At 37.8% G+C, this 23,622-nt stretch overlaps 11 protein-coding genes across 11 annotated transcripts; 7 read left to right on the forward strand and 4 right to left on the reverse strand.

Annotated features, from left to right (window-relative positions):
• Positions 1-135: 135 nt before the first annotated feature.
• RPL9B (60S ribosomal protein uL6) lies at positions 136-711 on the forward strand (the record flags this gene model as incomplete). The annotated part of the gene is made up of 1 exon (XM_043195739.1): positions 136-711. The coding sequence occupies one exon, from the start codon at positions 136-138 to the stop codon at positions 709-711; it is 576 nt and encodes a 191-aa protein (XP_043049444.1).
• Positions 712-3,327: 2,616 nt separating this feature from the next.
• Positions 3,328-4,014, forward strand: MED7 (mediator complex subunit; the record flags this gene model as incomplete). The annotated part of the gene is made up of 1 exon (XM_043195740.1): positions 3,328-4,014. One exon carries the CDS (start codon positions 3,328-3,330, stop codon positions 4,012-4,014), a length of 687 nt encoding a protein of 228 aa, XP_043049445.1.
• Positions 4,015-4,076: 62 nt separating this feature from the next.
• On the reverse strand, positions 4,077-6,251 carry APL2 (Apl2p; the record flags this gene model as incomplete). Its single annotated transcript, XM_043195741.1, has 1 exon — positions 4,077-6,251. One exon carries the CDS (start codon positions 6,249-6,251, stop codon positions 4,077-4,079), a length of 2,175 nt encoding a protein of 724 aa, XP_043049446.1.
• Positions 6,252-6,832: 581 nt separating this feature from the next.
• On the forward strand, positions 6,833-9,256 carry RPB11 (DNA-directed RNA polymerase II subunit RPB11; the record flags this gene model as incomplete). The annotated part of the gene is made up of 3 exons (XM_043195742.1): positions 6,833-8,660; positions 8,878-8,887; positions 8,941-9,256. The coding sequence occupies 3 exons, from the start codon at positions 6,833-6,835 to the stop codon at positions 9,254-9,256; spliced, it is 2,154 nt and encodes a 717-aa protein (XP_043049447.1).
• Positions 9,257-9,359: 103 nt separating this feature from the next.
• Positions 9,360-11,528, reverse strand: CDC5 (polo kinase; the record flags this gene model as incomplete). Its single annotated transcript, XM_043195743.1, has 1 exon — positions 9,360-11,528. One exon carries the CDS (start codon positions 11,526-11,528, stop codon positions 9,360-9,362), a length of 2,169 nt encoding a protein of 722 aa, XP_043049448.1.
• Positions 11,529-13,502: 1,974 nt separating this feature from the next.
• Positions 13,503-15,863, forward strand: TOP1 (DNA topoisomerase 1; the record flags this gene model as incomplete). The annotated part of the gene is made up of 1 exon (XM_043195744.1): positions 13,503-15,863. The coding sequence occupies one exon, from the start codon at positions 13,503-13,505 to the stop codon at positions 15,861-15,863; it is 2,361 nt and encodes a 786-aa protein (XP_043049449.1).
• Positions 15,864-16,968: 1,105 nt separating this feature from the next.
• KQ657_005102 (pheromone-regulated protein) lies at positions 16,969-17,799 on the forward strand (the record flags this gene model as incomplete). Its single annotated transcript, XM_043195745.1, has 1 exon — positions 16,969-17,799. The coding sequence occupies one exon, from the start codon at positions 16,969-16,971 to the stop codon at positions 17,797-17,799; it is 831 nt and encodes a 276-aa protein (XP_043049450.1).
• A 1,034-nt stretch (positions 17,800-18,833) lies between these two features.
• Positions 18,834-19,634, forward strand: KQ657_005103 (uncharacterized protein; the record flags this gene model as incomplete). Its single annotated transcript, XM_043195746.1, has 1 exon — positions 18,834-19,634. One exon carries the CDS (start codon positions 18,834-18,836, stop codon positions 19,632-19,634), a length of 801 nt encoding a protein of 266 aa, XP_043049451.1.
• A 119-nt stretch (positions 19,635-19,753) lies between these two features.
• CHCHD2 (uncharacterized protein) lies at positions 19,754-20,197 on the reverse strand (the record flags this gene model as incomplete). The annotated part of the gene is made up of 1 exon (XM_043195747.1): positions 19,754-20,197. The coding sequence occupies one exon, from the start codon at positions 20,195-20,197 to the stop codon at positions 19,754-19,756; it is 444 nt and encodes a 147-aa protein (XP_043049452.1).
• Positions 20,198-20,752: 555 nt separating this feature from the next.
• On the forward strand, positions 20,753-21,640 carry KQ657_005105 (uncharacterized protein; the record flags this gene model as incomplete). The annotated part of the gene is made up of 2 exons (XM_043195748.1): positions 20,753-20,761; positions 20,843-21,640. 2 exons carry the CDS (start codon positions 20,753-20,755, stop codon positions 21,638-21,640), a joined length of 807 nt encoding a protein of 268 aa, XP_043049453.1.
• Positions 21,641-21,892: 252 nt separating this feature from the next.
• Positions 21,893-23,332, reverse strand: NUC2 (Nuc2p; the record flags this gene model as incomplete). Its single annotated transcript, XM_043195749.1, has 1 exon — positions 21,893-23,332. The coding sequence occupies one exon, from the start codon at positions 23,330-23,332 to the stop codon at positions 21,893-21,895; it is 1,440 nt and encodes a 479-aa protein (XP_043049454.1).
• Between the last annotated feature and the right edge of the window lie 290 nt (positions 23,333-23,622).

Genomic DNA, 23,622 nt, shown 5'->3' on the forward strand with positions numbered 1-23,622 from the left:
CTGCACACAGATTTTCATCTGAAAAATTTTTCACTCACAAGATTTTCAAAGTTTCCTAATATAAAATAAATACCAAGTCTTCCATAATATTTCCTTCCACTTTTGGTTTTTCTTCTTTACACATCAAGACTCGAAATGAAGTACATCCAAACTGAACAAATCTTGGAAATCCCAGAAGGTGTTACCGTCCAAATCAAGGCTAGAAAAGTCAAGGTCACTGGTCCAAGAGGTACTTTGTCCAAGGACTTGACCCACATCGATGTTTCCTTTGCTAAGATTAGCAACAAGGCCATCAAGGTTATTGTCCACAACGGTGACAGAAAGCACGTTGCTGTTTTGAGAACCGTCAAGTCTTTGATTTCTAACTTGATCATTGGTGTTACCAAGGGTTTCAAGTACAAGATGAGATGTGTCTCTGCGCATTTCCCTATCACTGTCAATGTTACTGAAAACGACGGTAAGAAGGTTGTTGAAATCAGAAACTTCTTGGGTGAAAGAAGAGTCAGAATTGTCAAGGTTTTCGAAGGTGTTACCATTTCTGAAAACCCAGCTTTGAAGGGTGAATTGATTTTGGAAGGTAACTCTTTGGAAGCTGTTTCCCAAAACGCTGCTGACATCCAACAAATCTGTAACGTTAGAAACAAGGATATCAGAAAGTTCTTGGATGGTATCTATGTCTCTGAAAAGGGTAACATTGTTGAAGACATCTAAATGGTTTTGGCATGAGAAAAAGATGATGATGGTTATCATTATCAACTAATTAGGTTTTTGTATTAATACATTCCCCGTTTTAAAAGAGAGATGTTTCAGAGGGTTTTATAGTTCTAGTTTATGACTTTGTTGTGTTTGGTTGCATATTAATGTTTTTGCTTGCTTGCCCCTGTCTCATTGAAGTTTGTGGAATCGTTACAGAGCTCCCTATAATAAAGAGCCATTTACGATTACCACCTGTAGATTTTTCATGAGAAGGATTTATTTAATGTTTTCTGGTGATAATTTTCATTGATTGTCATTGTTAAATTTTGAATGAATTCTTTCTCTTTGACCCCATGCATTCATGTATTCGAAGTTTGATAACGAATGTTGTTGTTGAAAGAGTTTAACACCAATGTTCGATGTTAACTTGGATCCATGGAGGGGAGTAGTGTCGCACCCAAGTGTTATTTGATTGAACATTATATCAGTCACGTGCACAACAGATCATTTACTTCACAACTTTGAAAACTAAATACTAAGATGCTTACTTCACTAATGTCATACGTAAATGACCACTAAAGTCGCTTTCTTGGGCCCCAAGGGCACATATACACATCAAGTACGTTAAAAACTAGTTAAGAAGCGTAGACCACCACGTTGGTTCAGCATTTCAAACAGGCCCACTCGAAAACTAACAGTCACTCTGAAGGCAGCACTCCAACAATTTGGTGAAGATGATACAAAGGTTGAGCTTTGCCCGCAATCGTCCATTGGTGAATGCTTCCAAGCGATAGAAGACGGAAAAGTGGACTTTTCCGTGGTCCCTTTCGAAAATTCAACGAATGGTCAAGTTGTATTCACTTACGACTTGATTCGTGATTGGTATTTAAACAAAGACTCGGGCAAACGTGGACCAGGCTGTCAGTTAACATCTTCTCTTACACCTCCAACATCATCAGATCCGGCATTTACAAAAGGTAACCCTAGTTTCCGTGTGGTAGGAGAACAGTATGTACATATTCATCACAATCTCATCACTCGAGCCACCTCGCTTCAAGATATTAAAGTGATTTATTCGCACCCCCAAGTTTGGACCCAAGTTACTCGATTCCTCAAGAAAATACCGCCACAAGTTGTTCGCGAAGACAAATCGTCGACTTCCGAAGCGGCAGCATGGGTCGAAAAGGATTTATCGCACACCAGTGCTTGCATTTCGTCTACTATGAGTGCACGGTTGTACAACCTTCCCATAATGGAAGAGGGTGTTGAAGACAATCAAAATAATACTACGAGATTCCTAGTTCTTGGTTATCATGCACCTCCCATTCTTTGGTCACCACCAGAATATAAACCACTGTATTTAACGTCCCTATTATTTACGTTGAACAGTAACGATCCAGGAGCGTTATGTCAGGCTCTCACGACATTCATGAATCGCGGAGTCGACTTAATTTCCATTAACTCCAGACCCTCGCATTTGGCTCAATGGCAGTATGTTTTTTTCGTCGAAACACTTAGTACGAAACCAAACGACCAAGAGGTACTTGAGTGTGCGGTCGACCTAGAAAAGATGTGCTCTTCGGTCGTTGTACTCGGTCAATTTGTACGTTGTTGGAGGTATAATAGTACATAATTATTAAAGGTTACAAATAATATTCTGTATTCGTGGACGTACATGTATTAATTATAATATACATACTGCAATTATTAACCATATGTGTACCCAGCACATATTCTGGCATCACCTCTAATTTCCATATTTCTGGAAAACCCATTCGCTGTTGTCCAACGGACAAGTTTGTTTCGTTTTCAACCATCTCCGAATACAATGGTTATGATAAGCATGATTGCATACCCCCCAAGCAGCCACACATTCATCTTGTTGATTATTCATACTATTGGGTTGACATTCAATACACGGTTCCATTAAATGATTCCTACAAATAGCACAATTCTCCACATGTATATCCCATGACCAAAATGCCACGGCAGTCCATTTTTTTACTTCAAACCGTACCTTATTCTTTTCCGATTTGGATTTGGTTGGTTCTGGGGTTTCCCCTGAAGCTATAAAGTTAGTATAAATCAGTGCTCTGTATATATGAGTTCATCATATAGTTGTAATACGCGTCAGAAGGCTTATGACCAGTCATAATACGACAGTAGAGCAACAGACAATGTATTCTTATATCCACAGAACAGATCATAACATAGAATACATCCTCATCAAATGTAACAATAGTACCAATCACTGTCCATCCACTGTCCACTATTTCTCTCACTGCATAAAACACATCCCACCTCGTATCTTAAATATACATACTATCATCGATTTCCATCTGATCTGCAACATCCATTTTATCTTGGTCCATTGTGGCAATGGATCTGACCTGATGAACTTGGTACTATTAGTTTTTGTTTGGGATTCAAATTAACATATAATTTATTACTGCATCACGTGCTATACAAATACAATATGGTCGGAACAAGACATATAATTACTAATGCACCCTCGAATCAAAGTAGTCGTGCGTTTACCGTATATAGACTTTGATTTGTTTGCGATTCAACTAGTAAATACCACGCTAACACTGTTTTTCACCAAAGACTGCACGTTCACTAACACAGAGTATGAATGATAATGATATCAGTTCGTTATATCCACCTCCGCCTCCATACTACAAATACTTTACCAAAGAAAACATAGCTCGGTTCAACGAGTGGAAGAAACAGGAAGCACAAGCACAAGACGAACCTTTGGCCCCACCAGGTGAACTCAAACTTCTAGTACCGCCTCAAGTACCGTCTGGAACGCACTACCGAGGGTATGGTAACTTGTGGCTGTTTGAAGAGAAGCTCCCGTCGTTGAAAGACTCTGGCTGGAAACAATTATATACTGATGATGATGATACCATTAGTTCCAAGCAGAAGATCGAAGAACTCCACAAATTAATGGACTCATTATTGGTCAACTTTCTAGAACTCATAGGAGTGATGTCTGTCAACCCGAGTGAGTTCCATTTGAAAATTGAAGACTTGAAACTCATCCTAATCAACATCAACCATCTTTTAAACTCCTACAGACCTCATCAAACAAGGGAGACACTTATCATGCTTTTGCGTAAGCAAATAGAGTCCAAAAAGAAAGATATCACGGAAATAGAAGATACAAGCAACAAGATAAAACAAAAAATAGCTTCTTTGGTAGACTCAATCAAGGTATCGGAGCCAGGTGATCAACATCTTACAGAATCTACTCAGCCTAAAGAGTCATTGCAAGTACAACTCATAGAAGATAACTTATTAGCGGGTCTATAGACATTACTACAATATATACACATTTTGTATGAATGTATGTATGTATGATAATCACGTGATCTTTAGAAAATATCCAACAAGTCGTTGTTTAAGTTGCTTTTACTAGTGGTCGTAGTGGTAGTAGTAGAGGTTGTAGCAGCACCTGAAGGTGCCCCGAATAAGCTCAAAATATCATTATTGTTGGTGGTGTTGGGAGGTACAGTGCCAGCTTGTGGAGCATTTGGTGTGATGAATAAATCATTTAGTTCATCCAATAATCCACCAGAATCTCCTCGAGTACTTTCTTGATCTTCATCGTCATCAAAATCTAACAAGTTTTCATTCTTAGCATTGTTGATGATCTCTTGCTTGGCCAAGTTAGCCAAGTCTTCAATATTCTTATCGTTGGAGTTGTTCTGGTTGCGTTCAGTTGACAATGGAGCGTATGTCGAGGGATCTATAAATGTGTATGCTGGTTTGTGGTATACTGAAGATAATGTAGCCAACTCCTTCAATAAAATCTCCAATATGGCAGGAGAAAATGATGGAACTGCTGAAGACATTGGAGGTAATTTAGTCAATAATATTTTCTTTTTGGATTCTTCAGATGATGATGATGATAATAATCTCCAATAAATAAAAGCCTTATCTCTAACATCTGCATTTTCACATTCTTTAGTAGCCTTTTCCAAAACTTGTTGAAGTAATCCTTGATAAAGATTCTTATCAGAAATCACCAAATTAATTTTAACTGTTGAATTCAAAATGTTTAATTGAATTGTTGGATCATAATCCAAAAATGATTCCACTAATAATGACAATTTGTCATGTAATTGGGAAAAATATTTAGGATACTCTCCTAATAACCATACATACCCACTAATTGATTCATTAGTAGATAAATCTTCCATCTGATTAGAAATAACAGGTATAATGACAGTAATCAAATCATTCTTACCAGGATAACGTCTTAAAATTTTGGTCAATGCAGCAACAGATTCATTAATAATTAAATCACCGCCTCTTTGTTCAATTAATTCAGTTAATAAATTAATGGCTTTAATTGTGGTAACAGGCAATTTAACAGCCACAGATCCAATACATTTGATAGCCCTAACAATAAGTGAAGGTTCAAATTCCATGGCGTATTCTTTTAATTCACCTAATAATAAAGCACAATTGGCTTCATTTGCTAAACGAACCATGATATCCAATTTTTCCAATTTTAAATATAAAGGATCCGAATATTTAATGAAAAATACTCTCAATTCTTTGGATAATATTTGTGGATATTTTTCCAAAATGATTCTAATGTTTTTTAAACCAACATATTGAGCTTCGGGAATAGAAGCACTAACTAAAGAAACTAGAGGAGCAGCCAATTTCTTTAATATTAAATTCTTGGAATTGGTAGAACGAATAGAATCCAAATGATGGATAATGGCTTTAATAGAACTCAATACGATTGAAGGATTAACATGTTGTAATTGAGGAATAACTCTTTCAATAATATGATTTGCTTCTTCTGGACCCTTTGCCTTATAATCGGTTAATGCTGTTAAAATGGTGATTCTCCCCCATTCAGTGCATTCATTTAGGCAAAAAAGAAGAATCTTTGCCACTTCTGTGGTAACCACAAACACTTCCAAATTTGGATCTCTATTCATATCTCTAATTTCAAACAAAGCCGTAACAGCATTAGCAGCAACCATTGGATTTGAATCTTTAACTAAAGCCTTTAAATCATCAAGGAATCCCAATTCAACACACATAACAGGATTCAAATCAAATAATTTGGCTACACAAATGGCTGCAGTTTTCCGGACATAAGGATTATCATCCTTCAATGTTCTTCTTAAGGGGATTTCCATATAATCCACCATTTTCTCCACTCGAATGCATCCCATAGTCCTAATAGCCAAAGCCCTAATCAAAGGGTTAGGATCAGTAGCATCTTGAACAAAAGTGTTAACCGCAAGTATACACAACTCAGGGTTGGTTTTAGCATAATTCATCAAATATAAATACACCAACTTCTTCTGTTCAATGTCGTAGGTAGCAATGTTCTTCAAGACGTCTGGAAACAATGATGAGACGTCTTTCCCAACTGTCATGGCTTGAATGACTCTTTGAATGGAGTCCTTCCGTTCCCATTCATATTGTGACACCAAACCGGCTTTCAACTCATACGTTTCGCCCTTAAGGGGACCACGTATAAAGTCCTTGATCTTCTGTTCCAACTTTCTCTTAGACATCATGATGACCGATTCTTATTGGTGTGGGGAAGCAGAGAGAAGTTGTATGGCGTTGATGTTTGTTAATTGTTTGAGACAGCACGCTTCATATAACCACAAAGTTGATCTGTGCACGACTTTCGTGATACGATAGTGGAACCTTAATGATTCCTAAGCATGCATTAAATTGTGTTGTGAAAACAATTATAGAGCTTCTAGACATACCAACTATGATTCTAAAGTTAGTTACCCTAATTTATATACGTTATATACACTAGTGTATGTTTGATGTGCACGTTCAAGTCCTCTACATAATACGAGATTCAAGAAAGACTACTAGGGCCATAAAATACATAAACATAGCACTTCGAATAGTGTAATGGAGTGTGTTAATGTTAAAAATAATATTATTACGTCTATGGATGCTTACTACAGTGCTGTAATAGCGTTCTTCAATCCACATATATATATGTATACATTTATATGTTATGTGCAGTGGCATTATTTTGAATGATCTTGTATATAATCACTGATCTACGCGTAAAGTACAGCATCTTGGTAAGGTAATGTTATGCCCTAATTACAATAACAAGAAGTAGGCATTGATGCGTTTATATGGACGAAGATCGGCTCAAAGGAGAAAGGAAAATGGCCCATCGTTTTCAGAAGATAGCGAAAGTGAAAGTGATCATAAAAGTATTCTCCACAAGGTGACCACTTCTATATCTACAAGTGAAACATCATTGGAGTCATCTCCATTGAAAGCACGTCAAAAGACGCTGGTCGTGGTAGCTCAAGACGTGCCTGGTGAGCTAGAAGCATGGGATGAGCTTTTTGATGATATAGATGGTTCCATTGTGCCAGATATACCCAAAGTAGAAGGTAGAGACAGAGAGACTGAGACTGATGATGATGATGATGATGATGATGATGATGATGATGATGGCGAACTGCATACTGATGGTAGTGATGGTATCGTATCCAGAGTTAATATTTCATCTATTCTTCTGTCATTTGCTTCATCTGAAGTTGTTCCTGTTGATAATGAAAGTCGTGGTTCGATACTACCAGACTTAACTCCGGCCGTTGCTCCGACCCCAGTAGAAACATGTTTCCAGGCAGGAATAGTCAAATATGGAGAGACTCGAACTCACAAGTTGCAATCACTTAATGAAGATGATGACCGTGACAGCATGAACCCAGCCCAATTGTTTATGTTTGAGTCTCTTTCACCTGTTAGAAAGAAGAGGAAAATTCGTCATGTTAAGAACACAGCAATCCACTGGAACGACTACAAAGTTAATGGTCATGACAAGAATAACAAGAGCGAAGCTACCGAGTTTCTAATAGAGGGACTCAAGTTTTATGAAGAAGATGAAAAGAATATTATAAGTGGAAACTCAATTCTTATACTGACATTGATTGACATTGCTAATGAATTCCAAGCTGACCATACTTATCCTTATGATATTCCACTTGTGCTCGAAAGTCTAGACCAGTTATTAGAGGTTTTAGCAAAAATTAGCAACCCGACAGACGAGAGGAACATAGGTTTTATTTGCTGGCTTGTTTCAAGCGTCACGTACATTTTCATAACTTCTGCAGTAGAGATAAATCACGCAGTGTTGAATTATCAGTTGAAAACCATTGAGTTCTTGTTCGAATGCTTGAACATTGGCTATGATGATGTATCACCGCCTGGAATTCTGAAGATTACAAAGAATTATTTAAATGAGATCCATAGAATACGGAGTACCAGCTCAGAAGATGAAATACAGATCAAGCTTGTCTATCTTCTTTTCAAACATCAAAACTTCCTAGCCACTACACAAGGCTTTGATCTTCTAGTGTCCTTATACTGGAAAGCTAAAACATCTTCAGGCAAGATTAAAGTACTAAATTGCATTGAAGAGTACATTGAATACGATTATGAGATGACTTCTAGAGATTGGATAGAGTCAATGTTCATAACCATGGTACAAAGCTTCGTAACAAGGACAGAAGAAAGGTTTAACTATCATAGTTCAATGGTTTTCAAGCTTGCAGTGCTTATCTCCACTCGATATGAACCAAATCTTGACTTTTTCAATTCAGATCTTATTTCAACTGTATTGCGGATAATCACCAAGCACTTGAAGAAATCAAACCTTTCAGATCCACACACAGCCAATTGCATTTTGTTTCTTCTTGGACTTCTTTTGAACGTCGTTTCCAACCGCAAGCTCTCTCTTAGAAGTGGAGATATCAATGCCAACGTTGAAGCCATTATGCTTTTCGCAGCCAATGGGATGGAATCAGATGTTCAACGTCATGTCTTCGGATATAACATTATGTTGCTTGGATATTTACGACTCGCAATTAACTACACTGTTGATATCCAATTTTTAACCTTATCCTTGATATCTTTTAAGTCCGAAATCACCAGTGTTTCAAGTACAACTCATGGACTAATACAAAAGATAGATAAAGTACTATATGGTTTACAGCTTCTAGTCACGTGATGTGTATCACGTGATATGCGAAGTAGTACCACCAATATTCAACTGAAAAACTCTCACATTACTAACAACAACCAGCACAAGTGTAACCAAAAGGCATATAAACAAGATGAATGCTCCAGATAGATTTGAACTCTTTATATTACCGGAAGGAGTTGAAAAGTAAGTGTGGTGTCCTAAAAAGCCCAGTTGTCAGAAAATACTAACCTGCTTAGAATAAAGATAACCCCAGACACAAAGGTGCCCAATGCTGCCATTATAAAGATAGAGAGAGAGGATCATACGTTAGGGAACTTATTGAGAGCACAGTTATTGAAGGACGACAGAGTGCTCTTTGCTGCTTATAAGATTGAGCATCCATTATTTGCTAACTTTCTCTTGAGAATACAAACCGTTGATGGTTACAGTCCTAGAGATGCCTTGAGAAATGCGTGTTCCTCTTTAATCAGTGAGTTGGACGTGATAAAGACCAGATTCAAGGACGAATGGGCGCTTAAGTCGTTGTTGAACAGCAACAATGATGACTTTTAATGAGAACAACTATACTACTTCTATATATGTTCTATTGTGTACTATATTATTATAATGCTAATATTAATAAAGAATTATATGCATAGGGGTTATTAGCTAATGTCTATGATTCCCTAAATGCCTTTCTCTTGATAGCTTCTTTGATGACTGCAATCTTCTCCATGCATTCCGGAATGTCAGTGTCCGGGAACCCACCTTCTCGTAACACTAGGATAAGGGGACGAGTTTGAGTTATTCTATTGGGGGAAACATGGGTTATGGCATGGCCGGATTTGGAAATGCAAACTTTATGATGATCTTTGAAGTTGAATTGAAACGTACCATTGGTCATTTCAAACATAATGTAATCTGAATTACGAGTGTATCTTCTCAAGAATAATGTTTCCTTTCTGTTTTCATCATCACTGACTTTAGATAAATTGGCATTCATATATCTTGCAAAAAACTCCACCACTTCCAATTGACGTTTGGTTTGTGCTGGTGGATGATTCACAGAATTATCAATGCATGTCCAACCTTCATTCTCGTGGTATATTAATTCCAAAAATCTCTCAGAGTTATTCAACTTCAATACGGTGTTGTCATCATTGAACAAAACCCCAATATCGTTGTTATTTAATTCGTAAGCAAACCCATATTTGTTGGTATAATCAACCCATTTGGAGATTAATGTAGGATTTTCACATCCAGGTAACTCAAAGGTATCAATATCTTCATTCTTTGCATACTCTAATCTTCTCATATTTTGATGGGTTTCAAAACAAACTTGATTAAGTTTTTTGATAGCTGTTGAGAAACTGCTATTGAAATTAGGTCTTTTCGTCGGTCTAGGGAAATGGTCAGGATCAACTTCTTGATATTTGTTGCGGGTATCATTAGGTGAAAGTGATACGGGCAACATTGATCTTGGCTGTTCAGAATACAAATCTGATCTTAAAATTTCGACTGGATCTTTGGATCTAGGAGTATAAATTCCAGCACTGACTTTTGTATGGTTGAAATTAAGAGCTGATTGAGCTCTGGAAATCTCTCCTAACCCATCTGGAGTTTGAGTGAGACTTAATGAATGAGTTTTATCCGGGAATGGGCCTTTAAACCATTCATAACTTAAGATCTCATGAACATTTGGTCTATCCAAAGGGTTCAAACTTAATAAATCTCTTATTAATACCTTGGCTTCATCTGAAATAGGCTTTTCAGCAGGGAATGAGTATTCATTCTTCTTAATTCTTTCATAAATAACTTGAACATCTTTAGCTTGAAATGGTGGCTTACCTACCAATAAAGCATACATCATAATTCCAATAGCCCAAGTATCAACTTCAAAGGAATGACCAGTTTCTTTACCTCCAAGAACTTCAGGTGCAATATAATTTGGAGTACCACAAATGGTATACTTTTTGTTTTCACCTTCAGGTAAGACACTTGCCAAACCAAAATCACCAATCTTCAAGTTCATTTCAGGATCAAAAAAAATGTTACCTAATTTTAAATCTCTATGAATAACTCGTCTTGAATGCAAGTATTTGACGGCTCCTATAATTTGAACCATAAAATACCTAACTTCAGGTTCACTCACTCTCTTTCTTGTCTTCAATAATTCCATCAAGGATTGGTTAGGACATATTTCCAAAAGAATATAGACATTTATATCATCTTCAAAACAATCTATAAAGTTGACGATATTAGGATGTTTCAATGATTTGTGGATCTTGATTTCAGATAAGAGTTTAGTCTTTGTCTTTTCATTTTTGATTGATGCCTTAGCAACTGTCTTAGCTGCAAATATTTTCCCTGAAGAATCTTTCATTTGGAAACATCTAGCAAAACCTCCTTCACCGAGAAAGTTACCTCTACGATAATCTCTACCGTTTCTAGTACGTACAATTGATGGGGGGGTCTTACATAAGGCCGATAACTTTTCCTTCTTTTTCTTTTGAGGTTTGGATGCAGCTGTTGGTGGAGGAGGCTGGTGGATTTGATGATGATGTTGTTGTTGCTGTTGTTGTTGTTGCTGTTGTTGTTGTTGTTGGTTATTGGCGTTGTAAACTTGGTTATGGTAGTTTGATCTCCCGCCATTAAGTGCGGCAGCTGATAAAGACCCTATGGCGGTGTTAGCCGAGGTGGCAGTAGATAACCCTGTAGTAGCAGCATCATCTCTCCATTTGTTTTGCTGTTTTACTGGAGTCAAGTTGCTGTTAGATAAAGCATTCAACTGACCATGGTTCAATGGTTGTAAGGGTTGAGTCACACGATAAGGGTTTGTAGACATGACGGAAGAAATAATAAGAGGTGTAAAAGGGATTGATTAAGATCAAAACCAGACAAGCAGCAGAAACACAGACAGAAACACAGACAGACAGATAATATAGCTTCTGTGTTGAACACCAGTGTTTAACCCCAAATGCAATTAAGTAGTAGTAGTATTAAAAGTAGTAGAAGATGATGATGAACGATCGAACAAATATTCTTGAGAGGACAAGAGATGGTATAAAAACGACGCACAAGCCATCCACCTGTATATGTCGTTTATTGATGTGTTCCCTTATTTGATCGTTGTGACTTTGAAAAGTATAGACAGTTTTTGTTTATGTTCTTTCTAGTAAGAGAGTGTTTTGACATTGCCTATTTTGGACGTGTCACGTGACCAAATAGTAGTGATTACATAAAGGAGTATCTTGATCTCGATACAGATGTATAGAGGGGCTCCATTATGATGTACTTGTGAGTAAGAAGGTAAGTATGTATGTATGTATGTGTGAATGTGTGCATGTGTGTATGTATGTATGTACGTTTGTATGTTTGTATGTTTGTATGTTTGTAGCGAGAAGTTTAATGAGGTTAATAATAGTTGATACAATTGTAATTGACCAGTAAAGTTTGGTCTACATTGGACTAACTTGCTTGGAGCATTACTTTACATGGCTATAGTAGTTCTATTACCACCAATTGAAGACGCTGACAGTTACCTTTCAATACTGCCAATTCAATTCCATCTGTTTCTGGTGTGTTTATTATTCCCAGATTGTACAAGGCCCAAATTTAGTGATTTCATTTGCGGAGGTTATTGTTTGCATCTAACACCCTCAATCGGGCACAACAGCACGAATCGAGCATTATGAGATGATAAAACTGTTCCACAGCATCAAAGGTTCACTCGGTTTCCGGTGTACTAAAATTAACTATAATCCACCCAGCAAGCTAGCCTTTGATTCGGTTAAATAGATGGACAAAGGTCCGGAATGATGGTGTTCCACATTCCTCATATCGTATCGATTAACTCACATTACAGGGTTAGCTATGTAAGGGTGTGTGGTTTGAAACGAAAACAGCGTTGAGTTTGCCGTTATCACTTATCATTCCTAATTGGGGTTGAGTGCAAATAAACAAAAGTCATAAATAACGTTCCACAAAGAATCAGTTTTGGCTAACGAAAACAGTTACTAAATGACGTTTTCCCCATGGCTGTGTTTGTCAAAATTGGTCCGGGTTTGGGTAATCTATGGATATTGATCCGTCACAATACTAAAGAGGAGGAAGGTTACATATTGGCATTGGTTACGTACATACATGGTTACATAATTCATAATTACATAACTACTTACTTACTTACTCACTGGCATACATACATACATTCTGTAATCCTTTGTGCTATAGTCTAATAACTTGTATGATTTGTGTTTAATAGGGTAATCTAGTTACTAGTAGGAGCAACTCATAGTGTATGCAATAGAACAGTGGGTACAATTAAGATGGTACCTTATTCCTGCGATTAGGTAGTGTAGCTTAATGCAGTAAATCAAGCTCAAGTAGGTTGTTACTGCTTACAGTTCATCTTCCTGTCAAGACTGTTCTATGGCAGAAATAGATGAGAACAGCAAGTATACCGTTCATGGTACTACTAAAACTAGCTTACAAAAGGAACCATCATAGAATAATGATAAGGTAGATAATTACAGTAACGGTATCTTTGTACGTTATGCTGAATATGTTAATATGGTAGCGCTAATGAATATTGCGTGCACAACCCAATATTTGGGACTTGTGAAAAAAATTCAAATGGCTCTCCAGATATTTAAAGGTGTTCCTTTACTTGCTTAATATCAGTCACTACTACTAAATACAGTTCTGTGTATATATAGCCGTTGCCAGTATACAGAGTACATTGTATTGAGCATCAGTATTATTTGATTTTTTCTGGCCACCATTTTCATTCCTTCGTTAACTGATTGTTGCAACTGCTACGATGAGCAGCTCCGATGAAGAAGACGTTGCCTTGTCGCAAATAACCAAAAATAACGGCAATGGTAAAACCAGAAAGAGACGGATGGTTCCGGATTCTGATCCTGATTCGGACTCGGATTACAACGAAGATACTCCGATTGCACAATTGAATGGTAAATCTAAAGTCAAACCAGCACCAAAGAAACAAAAGACAACTGAGAAGAAGACCGCAGAAAAGAAGATGTCAGCAAAAAAGGCATCAACTCCAAGGAAAGCAAAGAAGGCGACTGTTAAAAAGGAGGCTGTTAAAAAGGAGACCACTGCTAAAACTACTGTTAAGAAAGAACCTAAAAAGAAGTCCATAGAAATTCCTATAACTCCTCCAACTTCTAACGGATCCAGAGCTAAATCTGAGGAATCCGTAAAGAACGAAGACGAGGAAGAAGAGGAGGAAGATGAAAGTTACAAATGGTGGGAACGAGAAGAAGATTTGGATGGAGAAGTTAAATGGGAAACCTTAGAACATAAAGGAGTGTTATTCCCTCCACCATATGAACCATTACCTTCCCATGTCAAGCTATATTATGATGGGAAACCTGTTGAGATGCCCTTGGAGGCAGAAGAAGTTGCAGGTTTCTATGGAGCCATGTTAGAAACTGACCACGCAAAGAACCCAGTGTTCCAGAAGAATTTCTTTAACGACTTCTTGGACGTTCTTAAGGAATCTGGTGGATGTACCAATGGAGTAGTTATTAAGGAATTTGATAAGTTGGATTTCTCTAAAATGTTTCACTATTACGAACAACAAAGAGAAGCAAAGAAACTAATGACTCGTGATGAAAAGAAACAAATTAAATTGGAAAAGGAGAAATTGGAAGAACCCTACAAATTTTGTTATTTGAATGGGAGAAAGGAGCAAGTAGGAAATTTCCGTATTGAACCTCCAGGATTATTCAGAGGAAGAGGTGCCCATCCGAAAACAGGGAAATTAAAGAGAAGAGTTTATCCTGAAAGTGTTACATTGAATTTGAGTGAAAATGCTCCAGTTCCTGAGCCTCCAATGGGTCATCAATGGGGTGGAATTCAACATTTAAATACCGTTACTTGGTTGGCCATGTGGAAAGAAAATATTGCTGATCTGATCAAGTATGTTAGACTAGCACAAAATTCTTCACTTAAAGGACTTTCCGATTTCAAGAAGTTTGAAACTGCCAGAAAGTTGAAAGACCATATTGAGCCAATCAGAAAGGATTATCGAAAGATGTTAAAAGATGAGTTAATGTTAAACAGGCAAATGGCCACAGCAACTTATCTTATAGATGTCTTCGCCTTAAGAGCAGGTGGTGAAAAGGGTGACGATGAAGCAGATACTGTTGGATGTTGCTCATTAAGATTTGAGCATGTTACTTTGAAACCTCCAAACATTGTTATATTTGATTTCCTCGGTAAGGATTCTATTCGGTTTTATCAAGAAGTTGAAGTTGATAAGCAAGTGTTTAAGAACTTGAGAATCTTTAAGAAAGCTCCGAAAAGACCAGGTGATGATCTTTTTGATCGTATAACTCCAACATTGTTGAATAAGCATTTACAAAACTATATGACTGGATTAACAGCCAAAGTGTTCCGTACTTATAATGCATCCAAAACTATGCAAGATCAACTAGACCTAATTGCTAATGAAGGAACAGTGGCAGAAAAGGTGATGAAGTTTAATGCTGCCAACAGAACTGTTGCTATCTTATGTAATCATCAGCGTACGGTCAGTAAGAATCATAGTACTAGTGTGGAAAAGATCACTTTCAAATTAAAGGAAATGATGTGGCAGAAGATAAGATTGAAGCGGATTTTATTAGAATTAGAACCAGAGTTGAAGAAGAAAGACAAGCATTATTTTTCTGAAATCGATGATTTGGCAAAGGAAGATATCATGCAAATCCATGAGGTTATTATAGAAAGACAACGAGAACAAGTGTTTAAGAAATTGGCAAGAGATAATGAGAAATTAAAGGCCGAGGGCCAACCATTGCTAACAGAAGATTCAGTGAAGGAAAAACTTGAAAAAATTGAGGAATTAAAGCAGGAATATGCAGAAGAACTCAAAACAGGTAAACCGGAGGTCAAATCCAATATGACTGTTGAAAAGTTAAAGAAACAAATTGAAGTGATTGAAACTCGGGTTTTAAATACCGAGGTTCAATTAAAGGATAAGGAAGATAATTCAGAGGTGTCTTTAGGAACTTCCAAAATGAATTATATTGATCCTCGATTAACAGTTATGTTTGCAAAGAAGTTTGAGGTTCCCATCGAGAAGCTCTTCACCAAAACTTTACGAGATAAATTCAAATGGGCCATCGAATCTGCGGATGAGAATTGGCGGTTCTAGCACGCATAGATTACATTATAAGTATTATTATTATTATTATTATTATTATTATTATTATTAAGCTTTACACAGTTAGGCATAATATGTATAGCATTATTAGAGCATATTGAGATCATGTTATGTGTAAAAAGTGACAGCCGTAGTATACGTACTTGAAATCAAGGTCCACGTTATGGGCAGCCGCACGGAACGCGACAATTCAGGTTCACAGTCTTACGAATATGCATGTTAATTGGGTTATAATTAGGACCATTTCGTCATTAGTTGAAGAAACAATAGCCAAGTACTATCGGTGAATGCATGCACACAGCACATAATTTGTATTATTATCACATTTATTGACACATTTAACGTACCCATATACATGGGCCCATACTCAAACATGTACCAGTCATATATGTTGACTATACTGTCACCGCATCGTTTTGGATAAGACAGTCCGGTCGAAAGTATCTTTGCAACAGACCACGTATGTGTCAGATGAGATCAATGCATCGAATCATGCATGTTTTACCGCGTCGTGCAGCGCGTCCACAGAAGAAGTAGGATGGAATTGCAAGACGCGAAACTAGCATACGCGTTTTCAGGAGTCAATATCTTAAACCCGAACGAATATTCTAAAGAACGTCGCTAACAATAAAAGTTCCTGTCTATGAATTCAACGTGGGTTCAAATATGTCGGATCCTTGTTAGCGGATGTTCTCAGCTAGTGAACAAAGAATCTTTTCAAGAGTTAGTTAAATGTTGATGTATCTGCCGTTCTTGACTGTTTTTGCATGGATGGACGCTAATGAGATTGCTTTCATTATTTGGGATTATGACGGTGGTTTATGGACACCCTCATCATCGTCACAGACGAGCCTTGACTTGGGAAATAGAGTCTCTAGGAAAGAGAGCTGATTCAAAGGCTACGTCTGCATCTTCATCATCATCATCAACTTCCAAGTCAACTTCTTCTTCTACTACTACTTCTTCATCATCATCAGCTTCGAAAACTAGTCCGTCCACCAATTTATCCTCGACTTCCAAGAGAACTTCTTCCACCAGCACAGCATCTACGTCGACCTCCAGTTCATCTAATCCGTCTACTTCCTCAATTACATCCATGCCCTCGAGCTCTATTCTGGACATGCCTACTATGCCTTCCTTAACTGGAAGCTCACTGGCTACAAGTTCCGTATCCATATACATTCCAATTGGAGTTGCTACTGGCTCTTCAAACTATCCTTCAAACCCCTATATCTCTGAATCCTCCTTACCAAATGGTTTAGTATTCATTGTGGTGGGCTCTATAGTCGGTGCTATGCTTGTTGCCTTATTGACCTACAGATTAGTCTCATGGTTCTTTGCTCGGAGATTGGCTAAAATAGGTAAGGAAAACGAATACCATAACTTTGATTTTAAAGGTTTCAGTGATATAGGATCCAACCTGTCATTTTTTGATGCTTCCAGTTCCATGATAGCGAAGCCAATAAGCAGAAGAGGTTCAATAATGATGTTACAACCTCCTCAGCTTTCATCTGTTTCATTACCTGATATCCTGACTTCTAGTGGTGGCAGTAGTGATAACTCATTCTCTGGAAACGAAAAGAACAACAATTTGACAGGAATGGTCACCTCACAAGGACATACTTATCGAGATACTATTGTTGGAGGTAACACTAGACGAGGTTCTATGTTCATTTCGCCTGTTATGGCTATGATGAATAAAAACAGTGGAGGGGAAATGACTTCATATTATGATTACAATGCCAATAGCTCTGTTGGTGAACCTGAATCGCCAATGCTTAACTTCGAAGTACCTTCTGTTACTAATTCCAGTACTCACTGGTTATTAGACGATTCTAATAATTCTGACTCGGTAGTGTCTGCCACCAAGAAATCAGATAATCGACCTCCAAGTCAATATCTTGAGGATCTTCTTGACAACTTTTAGTACCACCACCTTCTGCATGTACATTTAGCATTTTATAGAATTTAATCATACACTTTTTTGTTAATTGTATACTGATAAAACTCTAGCCAAGTTGCATAACAAGCAAAAAAATAGGGTTCTCTTATTATTGTATTACTGTGACATAAGTTCACTGTCAGTTTATTACTTCTGATTCCAAGCGACCAAACCTACATTTCTACAGAAAATCAATAATTTTTGACAAGAAAAACATTTCATTGTCTCCTCACACAAGACATCTACTAAATAAACCTATATTTCTTCATCTTGTAATAAGACTTTTAAAATTCAAATGTTCTCGTAAAGATCACGGATGCATAACCTTGTATTGGTGAACTTTCAACACATTGGTACTTGGTTTCAAAGGTATAAGCTGAAATTGCCAACATCAATGCATCAATACCCTTACATATATATGTGGCTCTGGTAACTTGAGACACCGGCAAAAGTTCCTCCACAGGCGGCGTCTAAAGGTATAATACTGAATCACATTATTAAATCCTTCTATACTGTACTAATGAAACTTCCATGGAAGTATTGTATACAGTACATACATACTTCAGTTCACATTAGGCATCATGACAATACGCACGGGAGTTTCACTAATACAAGATCTTACACTATAAAGCAACGACCTAATCTCTGTGCTACGTATCATATTTCATTACCATCTTATCATTAACTAAGGTGTCCCTTATCTCTTTCCGGACCCCGCGAATTACCCCACCTCCCGAGGATCCTATGTCGCGGATGGAAAACTCCCCATTGGGAACAGATAGCACAAAACAACTGAATAGTACTGGTATCACAGTCTCCATCGTCCACCCCCTCAGTGCACACCCCTGGGATTATATAAATAGGCGGGGATGTTCAGAGAAAAGACAAATTCGGTGGAACTAAATGTTCAATTTCAACCAATTAATTTAGGTCACTGATTCAACGAAGACCCATTAGACCGGATATTTCAATCAAATATATCCATTGACCCGAGTGCAATATAAGGAGTAGTTCCAACCATGAGCTTAAAATGCGCTTTCATGTACACCAGCAAGGTGTTGAGGCCCTTGAGTAGTCGTCGAATGATCCACGTGACCCGGATTGTGATGGCCAAGAACGATGCTTCCACCATAGACTCATATAAATTACCTTCCCAAACATCTATTAACGAATGGGAGTTCCGATACGACTTTGTACCCAAAGTGTCTGAGCCCAAGGTCCCCCCTGTGACTCCTGAAGCGGTCGCCAAAGATATGATTGCGGAAATGCAGGCAAGGAATGCACGTGAAGATCAATTGACCAAGTCTCAATCTGTTAAGGTTGAAGCCAATCTGGCTGATGTATTCCATCAAGGTCAATCTGTAATGGAAGATCCTGTCGTTGTTGGAGACCATGCACATGCACAAGAAGGACTTGCGGTTGACGAAAATAGTGGTCGGGGATCGCTGGAGGTTGCACCTTCAATTGCACCCAAACCAGCAAACAGAGACAAATATGTCCAAAGTTCCATTAACCCGCTGATTAACGATTCACAAGTTGCCAACTACGGTGAAAGCGAAGTAGACCACAAGATCTCCGAAGTCCCGGAACAAACACCAGTGTGGGAAGATGTAGAACATTCCAACGAGTTACAGAGACAGGATTTGAGTGATCCAGCTAACAGACCAGCTCCAGATGTCACTCCCAAAAGGGAGGAAGTATACGAGGACATTTCCGGGTTCTTTATACCTTTAGTATTGATAGCATTTGGTGGAGTAGGATATTATTACTATTACTATCTGATCCAAAAAAAGCAAAAAGGAAAGACACAGATTAAGTGAGTATACTACAGCATGATATATATACATAATAAAAAGACATTGTTCCATTTCTATCAGACATTTTGTTTTATATATTATTTATTTACAGATAATAATGACAGTTTAGTGTTACTGTCTGCTTAATATTGTCTAGAAGCTTCTTGACATGCCTTCAATTGTTGTAAGTAGTAGTCGCAGATTTGCATGTTACCACCGTTGTCTTCCAAACATCTGGTGAAGTTTCTGGCATCCGCATCACATTGCTTAGCCTGTTCAAACTGTTGCAGAGCAGGTGCAGCAGCAGAAACAACTTGTTGATCAGCAGGTGCAGCAGGTGCAGAGGAGCCTCCAAACATTGAAGTGATCCCAGCACCAATGGTGTGACCCACAGCAGAACCAACAGCAACACCAGCGGCAGTAGAGGCCATTTGAGCAAACATACCAGGTTGCTTTTGTTGGACTTGGGGATGAGCTGCTGGTGCTGGAGGATGTTGAGCAGCATTAGAATAAGATGCTGGAGCAGCAGCAGTGTGTGCAGATCTAGTTTGGGTTCTAACAGGAGCGGATCTTCTTTGTCTAGCCATTGTGTATGATAATAAGTGTGGTTATAATAAGTGTGGCTATAATAGTGAACACTGCAGAATCTATGGAACGTGCGGTGCTTATATACTTGATGCAGTTTATTGGTGGCGATTTTGAAGTGTCAAATTAGAAGTGCAGAGAAAAAAAATTCTGATCGGACACAGATTGCCTAATATAGCGATTAAGGCCAACTTCCTGTACCGGGACCGGGACCGGCATCGCAAAAGTCAAGGTTGTAATGTCGTGAGTACGACATTTTGGTGGTGGGTGCACGATACTAGCATTTAAAGCAATGCGTTCCGATTTCGGCATAATTGAGTAGTGGATGATCTGGGGTATAGATAAGTGAGGGATACGTGAACGTCAACAATAACCAAAGGTTGTTATCATCTTATATATTTAAGGAAGCGAAAACCCCATATTCTTAATTGACAGATATTATAACAGACGCAGACAATTTACCCATTCAAAGACTGAATTCTGACGCATCTTCAAGAATTTATTTTCAAACGGTACATATGCAAAGTTGAAGGTACACATAATAACACATATCCACAATGAAATGTGTACGAATACGAATGAAAAGATCGTTCCATTGCAGCCTGCAAAGTTTCTCACGCTGCAGTACAACTTCCACATATTATCAGATCCTAGAATTACCTGTTAATGCAACAGTGAAAGATATAAAACTTCAGTTTAAAAAGTTACTGAAGAAGTATCATCCTGATATGAACCCTAATTTGGAGGAAGATGCCAAACAAAAGAATCAAGAAAAGTTTATGGAAATAGTAGAAGCATATGATACATTAAAAGACATCAAGAAAAAGAAGGCTTATGATCGTACCTTACGAGGTGGTGCAAATAGTAGGTCACCAATGTCAGATTGGGATAAGAAATATTATGGTGAAGCCAAATACTATTCTAAATCTCTGGGGTATCTGCTGCCATCAGGAATGAATAGCCGAAGACACAGGGTGCATAATTTCAATGACAAATACAGTCAAAATAAACTGCATTTCAGTGGAGAGTATGTCAATCATGGTGACAGATTTGGGGTACCTCATTTCGACTATAACGAACATTTGTTGAAGCATTTGAAAAATGAACAACGTCAGCTATTCAAATACTTACTGGAGGAAGATAGAAATTATTTATTGGGTCAATTAAAATCCCAAGTAGGTAATGGTGCAAGTCGGGAATCAACCATTGCATTTGAAGAATTATTGACTAAACATCTTCAAAGAAATATTCACCACTATAAACAAAAGAAACAACTAGGTGCGAGTGCGAGTCACGTAGGTCATAGTTCTGACTCGTCCTATGTATATCGAAGACCCAGTTATTCTTCCGAGGGGAATGATACTACATCAGCCAGACCTTTGTTATATTTTGGAACTGGTTTGGCTGCTGCGTATATGATTTATTCGACCCTACTAAGCCATTAATTTTTCCGACACTACAGGCTTCCATGGATAATACATACGAGCATGCATGTATATATAATCTGTTTTTTTATGTATATATAGGAATCGTACATATAAGATAGACTGTGGAACTTAATGCAAAAGAACAAAAAGGGAACTTAATCCAAAAACCAGATAAGGAACACTAATATTAGGGCTCATGAATAAATAGTAATGGTGAAGGAAGAAGAAGAATATTCTAAAGAATGTTTATTGGTGTTATTGATATTGATATTAACGATCAACTTCACCAAACACAATATCCATGGTACCAATTATAGCAACTGCATCTGCCAACAAATTACCTCTGGAAATATGATCAAATGCACCCAAGTTAGCGAAACCTGGTGCTCTAATTCTGCATCTATAAGGTCTTTCACTACCATCACTAACAACAAATACAGCCATTTCACCCTTTGGAGCTTCAATGGCCGTATAAGTTTCACCAGCAGGGACACTGAACCCCTTGGTGAATAAAAGGAAATGGTGGATCAAAGCTTCCATATCTTCCTTCATTAAGGCACGAGGTGGAGGTGAAATCTTATAATCTTCAACCTTAACAGGACCTTGAGGCATATCATTAATACATTGTTCAATGATTCTAAGAGATTGTCTGAATTCAGCCATTCTGATCAAATAACGATCGTAACAATCACCATTCAAACCAACAGGGACATCAAAATCAACTTTATCATAAGCATCATAAGGTTGGGCTTTTCTAAGATCAAATGGGATACCTGAACCTCTAACCATAACACCAGATAATGAATAGTTCAATGCATCTTCAGCAGTTAAAATACCCACATCTTTTGTTCTTGCTTGCCAGATTCTGTTATCTGTACATAATTCTTCAATTTCATCAACTCTATCTGCGAATTGTGTGGCCCACATGTAAATGTCATCCAATAAACCAACAGGTAAATCTTGTGCTACCCCACCTGGTCTGACGTAAGCAGCATGTAATCTTGCACCACTAACACGTTCATAGAATTCCATCAACTTTTCACGTTCTTCGAAACCCCAAAGTAAAGGTGACAACCCACCGACATCCATAATATGCGAACAAACGGACATTAAATGGTTTAAACATCTGGTAAGTTCACCAAACAATGTACGGACATATTTCCCTCTAATAGGAACTTCGACATTCAATAATTTCTCCACAGCTAATGCAAACACCAATTCATTGGTCATGATAGAAACATAATCTAAACGATCAAAATATGGCAAGGCTTGCATGTATGTCTTAGATTCAATCAACTTCTCGGTACCTCTATGTAATAAACCAACATGAGGATCGGCTCTGACAATCTCTTCACCGTGTAATTCCAAAATCAATCTTAACACCCCGTGAGCAGCTGGATGCTGAGGTCCAAAGTTAATGGTGAAATGTCTGATCTTGGTGTTTTGCTTGGCTACTCTCGAAGGATCATCATCCTTTCCAAATGTCATGTCTACTTCATCCATGACTTCAGTAAAGGTAGTTTTACCTAAAGTCCCTGGCTCAGCGGAGTACCTTTGGGCTGGAACCCCAAGGGCTGTGGTGAAGGGCTTAGGACCAGATTCAGGAGCTGCAGCATATCTTATGATGTTGTTTGATGAGAAACTTCTGACATATTGTTGTTGTTGGAACAACCTGGTTGATCTTAAGAGGGTATTCTTAGCTCTCAACATGGTTATTATTAGTTGTGATATGGATATTAATTGTCTGTGTGTCGGGACTGGTTAATGTCCGATATCGAATGTCGATGTCGATGTCGATGTCTTCCTCTTGACCTTTGTCTGTTTCAATTGACAAATCCGACACTTGAACTAACGGTAGAGGTCAAATCTGTTTACTGTATTAAAAATTTTCGATTGGTTTAAATTTGAATATTGACAACTTTCATTGGATAGTCGCGCTTACTTAATAATACAGTTATAATTACGTAATATCATTTGCTGACGTAAGTATGCGACATAAC

This window comes from Scheffersomyces spartinae (genome assembly GCF_019049425.1).
Source record: "Scheffersomyces spartinae strain ARV_011 chromosome Unknown scaffold_9, whole genome shotgun sequence".
Classification (NCBI taxonomy): Eukaryota; Fungi; Ascomycota; class Pichiomycetes; order Serinales; family Debaryomycetaceae; genus Lizanozyma; species Lizanozyma spartinae.